The sequence below is a fragment of the Pleurodeles waltl genome, chromosome 7 (assembly GCF_031143425.1).
Source record: "Pleurodeles waltl isolate 20211129_DDA chromosome 7, aPleWal1.hap1.20221129, whole genome shotgun sequence".
In the NCBI taxonomy this organism is placed as follows: Eukaryota; Metazoa; Chordata; class Amphibia; order Caudata; family Salamandridae; genus Pleurodeles; species Pleurodeles waltl.
In genome coordinates this window covers 937,271,646-937,286,228 of record NC_090446.1, presented here as the reverse complement: position 1 = coordinate 937,286,228, position 14,583 = coordinate 937,271,646, and the positions used below count along the sequence as shown (strand labels likewise).

Here is a 14,583-nt window from a genome sequence, read left to right as displayed (position 1 = left end):
GCTGCTGCTCTTCATTTGCACAATCAATCCACAAAGTCCACTGTGGGCTGGTGCTGCTTTTAGCGGTACTGGTTAAGACATACTGGTCACTGTAGTAAACATATACAAAAGGAGGATTAACGTTACCTTCTAGGGCAGGGGTCTTCAAACTGGGGATGGGACCCCCCAGGGGGCAGAAGTGATCCCAGAAGGGGCGCCAGGCTCTGGCCAAAAGAAGCATTATATTATTCTGATACAGGGCTTAGTTTTAAATTGAAAAAAATGAGCAGCAGCAAACCGCTCTGTAATGGGCCACCACTAACTTGTTTTGCCATGAATATCCAAGCTGAGAGTATGTGTCAAAAGGGAGGGGACTCCAAATACTCCTCAAAACCCCTGTCTCCAATAATCACACTGTGGACTCTTACATTTTAGTAGGCCTGCCTGACCAGAATAGTATGTTTGGCATTGTGTATTTGTTAATTAATTAAGTGTAGACATATTTAAACATTGGCAATTTAATGGAACAATTGTGAAAAATTCAGAGGGGGAGGCCAATGATTTTGTTTTTCACTGGGGGGGGGGGTGCAGCATTAAAAAGTTTGAGGACCACTGTTCCAGGGTCAAGGAACAGTATTTAAGACATTTGTGGCACACAATATTTGTGTACCGATTTTTTTTGCAAATACAATAGTTATGCACTATGTAAATATTGGAATCTGGTTTAAGAAAGAAACATTTCAATACAGTGAGTAATTAAGCTTTTCTTTTAGCTCCACCAAAATGCCTTATGTTTTTTCGGATTATGCAGGCTGCAGCTTCTCCCACGCGTGAATGTGCTTTGTGTACAATTTACAGTGGTAAACCTGGAAAGACCCTGTTGATGGTACTTGTTGGCACTACTGCAAATGTTTGTGAATTACGAAAGGTCATGTACTTACCCCTGTGCAAAAGAGTGAATGTACGGATCTAGACGTATAACATTTTTTTGTGACTTGGACCCCACAATATAAATCGTAAACCATGTAGGTAAAGAAAACAAGGTCTAGGTGGCAAGATCTTGTATGTCAGTGCTTATGGTTAAAAGTTTTGGGAACTGCAAACGCCACATTGTCTCCTCGTTAAGGGTTTGGGTGTGCCAGTACTTGTGCATCGTGGACATCTCACAGACCTCTGTCTGCTGTGCCCATAATCACAAACAACACTTTCACAAAAACATCAACTACACCTTCAAGCATTCCTGCGATCATATATTTAATGACTCATAAATATAAAACCACAACTAGAATAATAGATGCAACTGACTCAAGAACACTTATAAAGTGGACATTCCTTGGTACTGAGGAGCAGCCACGGGTCTGGCCCTCTTGGGAAGGTGGTGTGAGTGTTTACAGGCCCAAGGGGACACAACAGGGACCACGCAGTGCCTGTGATTGCTTTTTGATCTGGGTTATGCTGGATGTCTGTTTCCCAAGCTTCACCAAACGGGTAATAAGTCGGGGACACTTTTGCCCTCCAGGCCACTTTGGGCCACGCATATGTTTATATTACAGCAGACAGGCGTTAGTAGTTTTGGGAAGGGGAAAATGCCAATAAGCAAATGTTGACACAGGGAGATCGTGTGCGCACCAGGCAGTCACCACTGAGTTCATTTGAACCTGATGGCTAATCTTAGACACCTTTCCTGCTTTACTGCTATCTCTGGTTATGGCTAAAGGAGCCTTCTTGGCACGCTGTGTCTCTTGACTCCTTGGGCTGTGGGACCGCCACAGAGACAAGATCAGCATCAGTAGCAGAGAAAGGTATCAGAGCTCTAGCAAGGCATCAGGCTTGTGGAAAAAGGCAACATAGATCTTGAGAAACTGGCAGCACGCAGCTGCAGCAGGATCTACTCGGGTTTCATTTAAAGGAGAGCTGGTAGAGAAGGGCTCCTACCAGTGCTTAGTTGGGGGCTGCCACCAGCACTTAAGTTTGGGCACCAGTGCTTATTTCCCCACATCAGACATTTCCTGAGAGCATCAGTGGGTAAAAACACACAAAGCGGAAAGGCAGAGGAAAGGAAATACAGAAAATCTGTCATTAGGGGTCTATGCAGCCTTGGTATTCAGCAAGTTCAAAAATCCAGCTTGTAAGGTTACAACACTTTCTCACTACTCAGAGGGGATGGGTGATAGAGCAGGCCTTGCACTGATGTCAGAATACAGTATGAGGTCTGAGGCCTACATGACATATGAAGAATACACCGCCCAGGGGTCTGCTGTGATGAGAAACTAGACTGTAATCGCCAGGAAGATCCTGAAGTCTGTGGGCCTCGTGCTAAGGCCTCTGGTACCTTGATTTGGATTGCAACAGCCAATCTTATTACTGGCTGAATCTTATTCCATGATCTGCAGTAACCCAGGTCAGTATTGTTTCATCCTGATATGGAGCAACTGGTTAAAATAATGGGGAAAAATAAGGAATGATAGGGGGATGAAAATTACTGATCCATCTGGTATTCCTAATTTTACTGGGGCTTTTTATGGTCCAAATTGCAATCCCTATTAACTCCACCGGCCCCAGAGTTACTGGAATGTTAAGTATTGTTAACTCATTGGAGGGGGTGGGTGTAATGAATTTCATAGGGTAGATACCTAGGACCATGTAAGGAGGATCTATGCACAAATGCTATGGACCTTAGGAAAAATAGAAGTTTCCTACAATTCATCAACTGCCTATCTTTTCTCATACCCTGATCTAGGTTAGGATAATAAACCCACTCCTCACATATACTATGTGGAATGCTTCGTCACTGAAGTCACTCTTTGCTTGCAATAGCCTTTTGCTGATGGGCCCACCATGAGCTATTTATTTCACAATTGCGTTTGTTGGAGTATCCAAATTCAAAATGTGAGGGGCACTGCTTCCTGTAAGTGCACCAAAAATTACCTGGTGTGATCTTGAAAGTTAAAATGTTATGACAATGAATATAAATTTTTGTATTAATTATCCATCTTGTACATGAGTAAAACACTGGAAAGGGTTTTAAGGGACCTGCCTTGTGTAGCAAAGAATTATAAACGTACATCTTATTCTTCCAGGTTTTTGTTAGTCTGTCTAATAAGGCACAAAGTAGAAAGAGAGGAAAAGAGCAAGGATGGGCTGTTCACATTGTTTCTTTGTGGACAACAGCCATCCTTCATCTTACATTTTCCACCCAAAGAAGAAGACCACCTAATTGTAACCCTAGCCACAGGGTCGAATTGGGATCACACTTAGGTCCGGACACTCCAAAAAAGTGGCCACATCCCCTCATGATCATCCCTCTTATGGCTCACCATCTAGTTAGTCTCATTGGAATCCAGTTATTTTTTGTTATTTTTTTGTGTAGATTTATATAGCGAGAACTCAGTCCAAAGCCACTGGAGCAATGTACACGAGCACCTGTTACATTACACAAGATCAAATTATTTTTTATTTTCGGTACGGCTATTAAGTGATTTACCTGGAATCACAGTTTGTTGAGCTGACACTGGGACTCAAACCTAGTTCCAACATCTGCAGCTCTGACTATAGTGCTACATCCAAATTTATAATAACCTCCTTCTACCCAGCAAGGCCTAAAACATATTTAGGCTAAGGTGGCAACAACTGGCCCCTACAATGGTCACTTCTCTTACCACCACCCCAACCCACTATAGCCTCAGGGCAATGACCTGTCAAGGGAGGTGTCAAAGAACCACACTGCTGCTGCTCCAGAGGGACTTAGGTGGGAATGGTCCAAGGGCACAAAATCACCTAGCCCCCCCTGAAAGGCCGGTGCATACTTCCACCCTCCCCACACCCACTATGGCCTAAATGTGATGGCCTGGCACGGTGGGGGGTGACACTGCTTCTGGCAGGGCAGCCCATACGAGGCAAGGGGACAAGGTGAGAATGCTCCAGAGGGTAAAGCCTCAATTTACAGCATGGCAGGGGAGTGACCATGATACTGGTGCCACATTAAAGTGGTCTGGCAGGGACTGGGAAAGAAAGTAAGGGCCTAAGTTATGAAAAGTTAGCAAATATAATTATATTTTGTAAGTTTGCAACGCTTTTGCGTCAAAAAATGAAGCAAAGGCGGCTCTAACTTTTCATAAATCAGGCCCTAAGTTTCTTAGGCTGGTTCACAAAGGTACTAAAAAAATCGTCCCACTGGTGACCCTGAGGCATTGCCTGACTGCCCGCCTTCCCAATCCGACTCCGCCTAGCCACTGGTGCATCAAAGCCGATTGCAGTCAGGTTTCCACCTCCACTCGCACCAGTGTTCGCAATTCAGTGCTGTCTGCAAACATTCACGTTCATAGTAATAGCCAAGGCTGATAGAGGTCATTGAGCTTTATCTACAATTAGAGGACTGTCACCATTTCTCCTGTGCGCAGCTGCCTACACTCCAAATTACCCAAAGATCACCTAGAATTAAGGCAAATAAACTATGATACACCACTCAAGACTACAGGGTGGACAAATCAGTTGATGGTCTTTCCTGTCCCAGAATACTCTACTTCTCTGCAGAGCACTACATTTGCATTTAAGAGGTCCATTAGGGATAATGGCTCTCAAAGTGAGACACAGAGGGAAAGCATCTGGGGACCTAATTGATAAAGATAGAAATGTGAGGGATATGAGAGGTGCTTTGACTGGTGGCTCAGTGGACTAATGCATTCACCACATGAATTTGTGTTTGACCTCATGGTCACAGGGTTTAAACCCAGCATTTCCACTGAAGCTTTCATTCTTCTCAGGTCAATAAAATGAGTGCCATTCAGTTGAGTAACAATAAATGCCTGTTAGTCAGCGCCAAGAGGACTGGGGAAGGCTGAGTTTTACAAACACTCATTATGTTTTAGTTGTACAATCAGTTAGGTACTTTTTGCCAGGGACACTGATTTCAAATGAATGGTTGGACAGGAAGGAGGGCCACGTCCAAGGTTACATTATGTGCCTAGCTAAGCACAGTTTTTTTCAGGTGTCTTCCATCAGGGTCTGAACTGGCTGCTAGGTTCAAAGGTAATTGTGGAGATTTCTAAATAAAGAAAGAAATCACGAAAATTAAACAAGCAGCAAACTTTTGACCCAATACAACCAGGAAAAAAGAGTGAGAAGAACTTTCAGTACATTCACACTCAATTTAATCATTCATGAGAGTATTTGTGTGCGGCACAAACTCCTTGAAGATTTGAATTGAATAGTTAACAAGTTAGAAAAACGTGAGAAAACAAAAACAAAGCATTATATTCGATCTATTAGTGTCTTCACTTTGCATGTCTCAAGCTGGTGTTTTAACATCTCTTTTGATTTACGAAAGAAAACTCTCTGCTCCTCTATAGAATATTTTAGCACATTTTGTCTATAGACAATGCCATCCTTACAATGCATTTTGAAAGGGTCTTTCTGCATCCTTTTGCAAATGCTCTTGAATGCAGTGGTTGACAGTGGCGGATGGAGTGCATCAGCCACGTGGGATACCGGTGCCCTTAATATCCTCTTCAATCTGTGAGTGCTTCTTTGTTTGGATCCATCCTCTGCCAGCATTTCTTTAAGAGACCCCTGCCCGAAGAACAAGATAGCCAATGATTCTCTCAATGGATTTTGTGATTCTAGTGATTGCGCCTGCCTGTTTGTGAGTGACGAGGCTTTAGGATAGAGCCTAGAAACAAAATGGCACAAGTCATCATCCCCCTATAATTCTAGCCCTCAAAATCTCACTGTTTACATACCACAAGACAGTAGTAGTGGCAAATAAAAAAATACTATTGGAGAAAGGCAATGAAGCCACAACCAGACAATAAGTAGAATTCAAAGAAGTTCAAGAGCTTATCATTCTCCACTCTACTACATGGCCATCCCGCATATGACAGACTTTTGCAGCTCCTTGGGCAACTTGATTGGCAAGAAAGTACTAACAATGAGTGCAGATGTTGCCCTTGTGAGCCAAACACCAACAGCCACAAACACAGTATGTGGCAACACCCTCTCCGTAAAGAAAGCAACCTAAATCAAACTCTACCCTATTTCTGAGTCATGAAAGACTCAGGGGTTCGTGACCATCTGCCAATGTATCCTCTCATGCAGAATCCCTGGCAGTAACTATACAAGCCTTCACCATTGTTCAATATGTGTTGGTATTTGGAAGAAGTGAGCACCAAAACTCTTTTTTGGGGCCAGAGACTTATTTTTATCATCAGACTTTAAACCAGAGCGATGAGAGAAAGACAGAAGAGAGAAAAAGAAAGATAGGGAAACAGTGACCAAGGTAGAAATCAGAGACAAAAAATATCCCGTAAAAGTGAGATAAAGATACTTGTAGTGTAGGGCAGTGGAAGAAAGGGCAGTAGAATCAAGATGAGGTAGCCTTGGAATATGGTGAACCCATCATTCGCAGCTCCAGTGACGGGCTAGTGATATAAACTCTGCCCCCTGCATATTATTTTCACAAATTAAGCAATGGCTCCTTATCAATAGCTTTTTACAGTCCGCTAAAGTACACTACATCCTGTAGCCATTGAACAACTAACTCCCTTAGCAAAAGCGCCAATCTCGAGCCAAACAACTGCAACCCTTTTGTGGGTTCCCATGAACTCAAAAAAATCCAAAACAAATCTGTCACCACCAAACTCACATTGAATCTCACAATGTCCTAAATACTACACAATTTGGCTTCTGCCCTAAACATGTGACAGAAATGGCCCTAATTAGATTCAGGGGTGACCTAGTAGACGTAGATGATCAAGGCTCACTAAGCATGCTGGTTCCCAATACCTTCCGGGTTCATTCAACACTGTCGGTCACATCATCCTCATTTACCGCTTACAGTCAGTTATTCACATCACCATCCACTTTGTAAAATGGCTAAAAACCTTCCTTACTGACTTCTCACAAATAACCACCCTGTGCGACCTGTCCTTTTCCGCTGGCCAGGCCACGTGCAGACTACCACAGTCATCCCTCTATCCCTTCCTCTTAAAATGGATGTGATGTTCCTCATGGACTTCCTAAGAATGCACAACTACTTCTTCCACTTCTACAGGGTTGCGACATTCGTTTACCTGATGACCATAGGAGACAAAAACAATGCAATAATGTAATAATGTATTGTCCTCATAAATAGAGGAACTTGGACGTGTCAGCAGACTTCCAAGACAGCAATTCTGGTGCTTCATCTGCTTCACCTGCTCAAATACATACTCACGCTGCTCTCACGGGTTGAGTTTGAGGACTCTGTTTCTATCAAAATCAGCGAGGAACCTAGGCATAAATCAGGACGAGGATCTCAGTTTCAACTCCTGATAGGCCACATTCCTCCAAAACGCCATGCCCTTCATCCTTAACGAAAACACTCAAACCATGATAATTGGAGCACTATTACGTTCACACATTAAATACAGCAAATTTCTGCATATCGATCTCACTCCTACCAAGAGTTATTAAAATGCTTGAAATGTGGCCGTCGGCATCTTTTCTGTCCTACAAAAGCAGACAATAGCAAAAGTGAAAAAGGCTCGCTGGCTATCAGTAAAAGCAAGGATCAGCTTCAGAACGCTGTGCTGTCTTCAAATGCCCAGGAAGCTCGGCTCCTTTGTACCGGTGTAACATAATTAAATGTCAGAAATTAGCCCAGCATGTAGGTTCTGACTCAGCCATTTAAATGTCCCAAAGACCAATTATAAAAGCAGAGGTGCTGGGCACTTCTTAGTCACTGGCACTTGCTGCTACAATGGCCCTACTCACATCTGTAATGCCCCTTCCCCTATGATCTTCAGGCCTCACCTATTACCTCATCTGTTCTGACCAGTCAAGTTAACTAATGAGTGCTATGCAAGTCAAATAAAAATAAGTCCTGCAAAACACAGTGTAAGGAATTCTTACTATGGCCCCTGAATGTGCCAGCTCAGCCTATCATGTCCCAGCAAGGCTGAATGAGAGTAGACTGCTCTTCTCATTTAAAAGCAAAGGCCCGGACATGAAGAGAAGTAGTTATAGGCTGGGTGCGGAGAGGCGACTGTCTCCACCTCCCCCGCAGCCCTGCAAGCTCCGTAGAAATAGCTATGGCTCCCTGGAGCTTCTCTCCTAGTTGCCAGAATCTGAATGGGCCCAGAGGACATTTTCTACCCACTTTGCAGCGCTACAAGACCTTAGTGAGGATGAGGAGGAGAAAGACCTTACAGGTGTTCAAATGGAACACATTACCTACCCAGCTGAGGATTCCTGCAGATGTAGGGAGTACAGAGGGTAAGAGACTAGAGAAGTGGACAGCAGGGAGTTTCTCAATAGCAAGAATGAGCAGTTAATGCCCAGCAGAAAATTGCAATTTTCTAATCAAGGACAGGAGATATTTACTCACAGGGGAAGGTGATTTTCTGGCAAGCACTGGCAGGATTTACTGGCCCTGATTGTCTCTCCCTTTTCACTTGGGCAGAATTTTCTGTGACCAAATTATGCAATGTTTTCAGGCATAGATGTCCATGCTATGGCTTGACTTTTTTTTTAGCTAATTATCTAAAGCAGCAACATACATTGTACTCTAACAAAGATGTAGAGTGACAATATTTTTATGTATATAGTATTTCTACAGCACAAACCTAGTCAAAAGGCAGCATAGCACTGTACAAGTTCAAAGACAAGCATAAATTCGAAGAGTAAGAAGGGCGAAAGCCGGGTTGTGGCTTATTAATGCAAGTGAGTCTATAACTCTCTCCTAAATTGGAGAAGTGTTGGGATGGTCCCAATGAATATGGGGATGTTGTTTCATATCCTGGGTGCATAGAAAGAAAAGGCCTTTTGTCTTTTCTTTTGTTTTTTACGCCTCTTAGTCTGCAGTCTAATGGTGTCGTAGTTGCAGGTGTACAAAGGTCCTCAGAGGTAGTGCTCTTCTCTGCAAGATATGTGCGGGTGCTGGTCGTAAAGCTTTGTAAGTTATGCAGCTGGTTTCGAAATTGTTGTGGATTGGCAGGGGGAGGCAATGGACTTCAGTCAAGAAGAAACTGATATGATCATATTTCCTCAGGTCCTGGATGAGTGTTTCTGCAGTTTCAAGGTCGCTATTAAGGGGTAACAGCCTAGGAGGCCTTGGACCAGGACTTTAGCACCATCCAAATCCAAGAGTAGTGGGGTATGAACAGCAGTTCTGAAGTTGTTTTCTGGAAGAAACTGTTCCACTTTGTTTACCAGAGAGAACTGGTATCAAGCCATCTTTTTGTTTCCGGAAATGTCATTTTTGAGAGTGATGTTGGGGAACAGGGTGAATCCAAGTGACTTGGACTTGAAAGTTAGGGTTCAAAGTCGTCAAAGTTTGTGTTGTTGAGTCAGTTTTATATTGTATCTTGTTTATTGGTTTTGGAAAATAATATGGTTTCTGTCTTGGTTAGGTTTAGATTCAAGTAGGCACTGGACATCCAGGTCTGGATGAGTTGCAAGTAGTGTTTGAGGTGTGGAATGTCTAGTCTACCTCCTGTGTCCCTTCAGGGTGCGACCCAACTCTTGGTCTTCTTCTACACTTTCAAATGCCTGTGCACCCTTTCTTTGTCTTTGTTTCTCACCAGTTGGCTTGTTCTTTTTCTGTCTTTTTCTGTCACTCTCACAATCTCCTCTCACTTGCTCTGACTCTCCTCCCATTCTCCTTTTTTCTCTCTATTTCCCCTCCCTTTTCCTCTTCCCCACTCTATATCTCTCTATTCTCTCTCCTTCTTTCTCAGCCTTCCTCCCTTTTTCTCTCTCTCGGCCCCTCTCCCTCTTTCTCCCTCTCTCTCTCACATTTTCTTCCTGTTTGGCATCTACTCTCTGTAGTCTGTGGTTTGACTCACTCCTCTGACGTCTCAAGTTTTCCTTGCTAAGCCGCAGCAGCCGTTCTATTTTAGCATTTGGTTTAGTCCCTGCCCGAGAATTGCAAGAAAATGCAGATATGTCCTACATTGGATTTTAAGTCTGTTACAGTAAACTTCCATTACATTACTACGGTATATTCAAAGGCTCTTTTTAAAAATGCTAAAGGCTCGTGGCACCCCTAAAATATCATTTCTCTCACCTGCTGATACATAATCATGAAATATGCCAGAAAGCATAATTATGAACCATAGAAAATCCCGTAGTAATGACAGAAAGTTCTCCTTAAATGTGCCACGTAATGCGTGTCTGACATGCATCACGAGATTAACTTCTGTGGCACATACTATCTGTTTCGCATGAGGCATAATGACCTCGCCAGGTGAACCGTGTGATGCCTGTTTCCATCGGAGTTGTGACGTCACGGTGGCCTGCTGCCAGAGCACGCGGGCAATGTAAAGCACAGGTTACTGAGTAGGATTGTAGCTGCCGGGATTGTTCATTTTACAGATCACATCTGAACTTTTCCCCCTGGAAATTCGCCCTTATTAGGCCACAGGAATTCATTCATGTTAACATGTTTGTTTCTTACACCGCTGGAGTTCATAACAACAAAGCAGACTACTGTTTGAGGTTGCCTGACATTTAAACCCAAAGCCAGTTTAGACATATTAAATTGTATGACAAATTACAAGCACAACACAAAATTATTTTTATAGTACATAATGAATGGGTATTTTACAAAAACGCAACCATAGGATGTACTACAAGAAGGAACAAGACACTTTTTATTAAAATAGGGCTGCAGGGAGGGCTATATCTTCGTGATTATGTACTATTAGTAATAAAATGCTTCATGGTGGACATAAAATGGATATTGCAAGTCCACCTTTGAGTTCAGAGAACTATAATCCCCATGGAATTTCTTAGCGACTTGCAATATCCCGATAACACACACTTCTCTGTTATACAGCTCCTGTAATATATACTCGAAATGCGTGCCAGGAAATATCCCCATCATATGAACTCTAAAATATAGCATTATAATGTCTCACAAGATGTAACCATCACATGACTTCACAGAAATCTCTGATACTTATATAATAAATTCAATTCATTTAAATTTATTGCATGCAACTATAGGAAAATCTGGAAAAACTTTAAGAAGCCTTCAGTACATGCACCAATGTTTATTCCCTAAAGTTAGCGGAAATATTTAATGCCAGCCTTATCCCAGTGTTCATGTCCCATTATTTAAATTTTCTGTTTTTGTATTAACCACAACTGGAAGTAAGCAGAACTTCAGCAGAGTTAGTTATAGCCGAGCACATGTGTAAATATTGTAATTAATGCCAACGGCTCTAGCCCGTATTATTTTATCTATCCTATTTTACTTAGTAAAGTCTACTCAAGCCACTGCTCCTACTATGGAACAATCAAAGAGATTTGTTGTACATTTTGAAAATTCTCAGATGCATTTTCAAACCGCACTAACTAAATGGAAGAACCTAAATCAATTATTGGTATTAGATGATATTGACCCACTTACTTAAACTTTTTTTTTACATTTATGCCATTGTATGTACATTTTATCTTCTTCGTGTATTTTATTTACGTTTATTACTTGCACTATGAAGATATATTTCTTCTATCTCTTTAGGATTTACATGGTTGGAGGAGAAGTTGCTCCTCCCCAGAGTGCTGTCATTAATTACTTTTTAGGTTTCGTAATCATGGAGAGTTCTGAGTTTTCTGATTCTAGTTGTCATTCTCGACTCCATTTTGTTGACTGCTATGCAAAGAAATATTGTAAATGTGTTTGATGAGGATATTTGACATACGAAGGCCTTGTTAAGTAGATGACACCCACTGATGTGTGAGTTTCTGGGTACTCACAAACCTTTGTTAGGAACATTCTCACCTATGACTGGGGATTTAGGTTTTTCAAGGGCAGGAGCAAATCTAGACCTATGAAGGGAATAGAGAGGGAACACTACCAAATGGTTGTGCATACTGATAAAGGCTTTCAACACAGAAAGATTATTTTCCTCGTGAATAATACAAAAGTAACAAGCACATTTGCACTTTAGTCTGATAATTTAACATGATTAATGTATATATGGGTATATTTTCTCAAACAAAAAGTACATCCACAAAAGAATTCTAGGTAATCCTCCAGGAAAACTAAGCCAGTCCGATCGTCCCAAGATTAGTCAAGCAGACCTTTGTGAATGTCAAAAAAGTCAGAAATGTACTTCACACGTAGGTGCAAACCTCCAAACATACATTTCAGACTGATTTCTGTGAATTGGGCCTCATGTCACACTTTCCATCACACTGTCCCTCTGTCTTGCACTTTCGTGTAACATTGATCTCTTTATCACGTTTGTCTCCTCCCCCCATCTATTTAATTTTCTGTTTTACCCCAAGGTATCCTGTCTTACTCTTTCTCTTTAGTCTCCACTGCTTCTGTTTCTCATTTCTCCACTCTCTTCTGATATGTCTTTCACTTTTCTCCATCCATTCTGTGGCACTCTGAATGGAGTCTGCAGTGGCAGCAGGGCCAAGAGGAGGTGTTTACTGTTGTAGGTGGAGGGCTGATGTTTCTGGTTTGCACTGCTGCTGTGAGGCCTGGCTGACAGCCCCTTCCTGATCGTCCCATGTTAGAAGCTGTAAAGTTAGCATCATTTGCTGATGTTCCCTCACCTCCCTGTGCTCAATGCAGTCACCTCATTAGTCTCTATCTTAAAATGGCTTTCAGTTCACCTTTGCTTTGAATATTTTGTACTACAATAAAGTAGGCATGAACTCTCGCTCTCACCAATAGTGCTATCTCTTTCTAGTCCTTCCCCAGAAGAAGGTACTGATGCCAGATCTCTGCCGTCCTACCAGAGGTGCTACCTTGCCCATTCATGTCTGTGCTGCCTATAATGCTGCCTAATTTGATGCTATTTATGTTCCCTGAAGCAGGGTGTGTGGGTCCAGGCTTATGTATCTTCTGTTGTTATGAAATAATAAATGGTTTATATGCATTTTAGTGATTTTCTAACTTTTGGTATTACATTTCTGAAATTCCTTATACAATATTATAGTCAGCTTAATTCCCTTCTACCCACTATGCTTCATTAAAATCTATCACTAAGCGTCTCTCATATTATGTGGGTTTTGCATTTTTTTCAGAAATCCCAGTTTCTAAATCAGATGTCTCATTGTCTGGAAACGAGATGAAAACAGAGGTGAGAGTTGATGATGCAACGCTATAATAGCTGTTCGAAGGACTTTCACTGTCATGAGCTTTATACAGGTGACTGGTGTTCCAGGTTGCACCATTCTGCAGCTCAATATCAAGTACAATGACAGCATTTGTTTGAAGGTAGGATGAAGACAACTATGCCCTCCACTAATCAACTTCAACATCTACCATGCTGTGGCTCTACTCTGTCTTCCTTCTCGTGGAGCGAGGCCTCTGGGCTCTGCCACCCCGAGCGAGATGTCTAGGATAGCTCTTCACTAGGCTGGAATAGCTAGATGACATTCATTAATAACACAGGCAAGGCATAGCATCAGTGTCCAACCAATGCTGGAAAAACACACTACAATATCGATGTCAATGTTATAGTGATATTATAATATTAACAATTAAAGTTAAGTCAATTAACATGGCTCAGACCCTGATGGTTTAAGCGGGCCCAATCAGCTGGTGCTCGGTACTCTATGAATTGATTAACTGGTCATATTTCCAAACTTTATGTTTATTTTCCATTTAAACTTGAGTTCCTACAAAATAGTGAGTCAATGCCCACGGCAAGGTCATTCTGCTTGACCCTTATTAGAGTTGTCCACTAGTTTGAAGCCATCTTTTTCTGTTTAGTGAGGATTTGTCACTGAGTGCCCAGACCAGGCTTGTTGCAGCTTTGGGTCATTGCACCTACTCTTCTAAGAAGATCTAACTGCACGAATTGTACACTTGGTATTGGCTGGCATAGATTATGATAGTCCATTCTAGGTGGGAACAGTAGTTCATCTACTCTCTGGTCTGCAGGCAGTGCCAAATACCACGGCTAGGGTGCTGAAAAGGTCTTCTGTGTGACTCCATACAGGAGAGCTCTACAGTGGCTGCCAACTAAGTTGTGTTTATTGCGTATATATATGCCTGTATATGCCGTATTGGGCACTCATTGTAACCACCGAACCGTTCTTAAACGACAATATCCTTTTACTGTATTTAGCGGATTGTACCAATCCTCTGTGCATTACTTAATTCTATTTCTCAGACATTTTTGTTGAGTGAGCTAAAGTTGCTCCTTGTTTCCTGGAAGGGCTCTGGAGCCAGATTCACTTCAGGAGCTTTGTGAAGGCCTGACACTGACATATCACACATAATGGTTTGGACTGTCTCCAAACTGCCAACAGGCTAATGTACTGCTTATAAGGCTGCAACATGTCAATGCATATTATTCTGTGAAGTCATGAGACACTAAACGGATACCAGTTGTCTTGCAATAAATAATGTAATTAAAATATGTGCATTACAACCCTGGGACACTCTCAAAATGTATGTCAAGCTGCTTGGATCCCAGCTCACAAAGTCTAAAGCCTTGATGTTGTCAAGTGGAACATAGAAGGAAAACATGCACAATTCCTGGAGTTTGGAAGTTATCAATTGAGGTAAAACCTTGGTAATGGAAACATCCTGTTCCCCGTGTTTTAGAAACGATCCAGACGGCCATAGCACTTTGCAGTGAACAGTAAGACTGTGATTTC

The 14,583-nt window shown here is 42.1% G+C and overlaps 1 protein-coding gene across 1 annotated transcript in view; it reads left to right on the top strand.

Annotated features, from left to right (window-relative positions):
* Positions 1 to 14,583, top strand: part of LOC138245755 (mucin-2-like) — a 66,485-nt gene that overhangs the window by 36,163 nt on the left and 15,739 nt on the right. Inside the window, exon 4 of the mRNA XM_069199636.1 lies at positions 13,000 to 13,055. Within this exon, the coding sequence (XP_069055737.1) occupies positions 13,000 to 13,055 (56 nt within the window). The remainder of the gene's footprint in view (positions 1 to 12,999; positions 13,056 to 14,583) is intronic.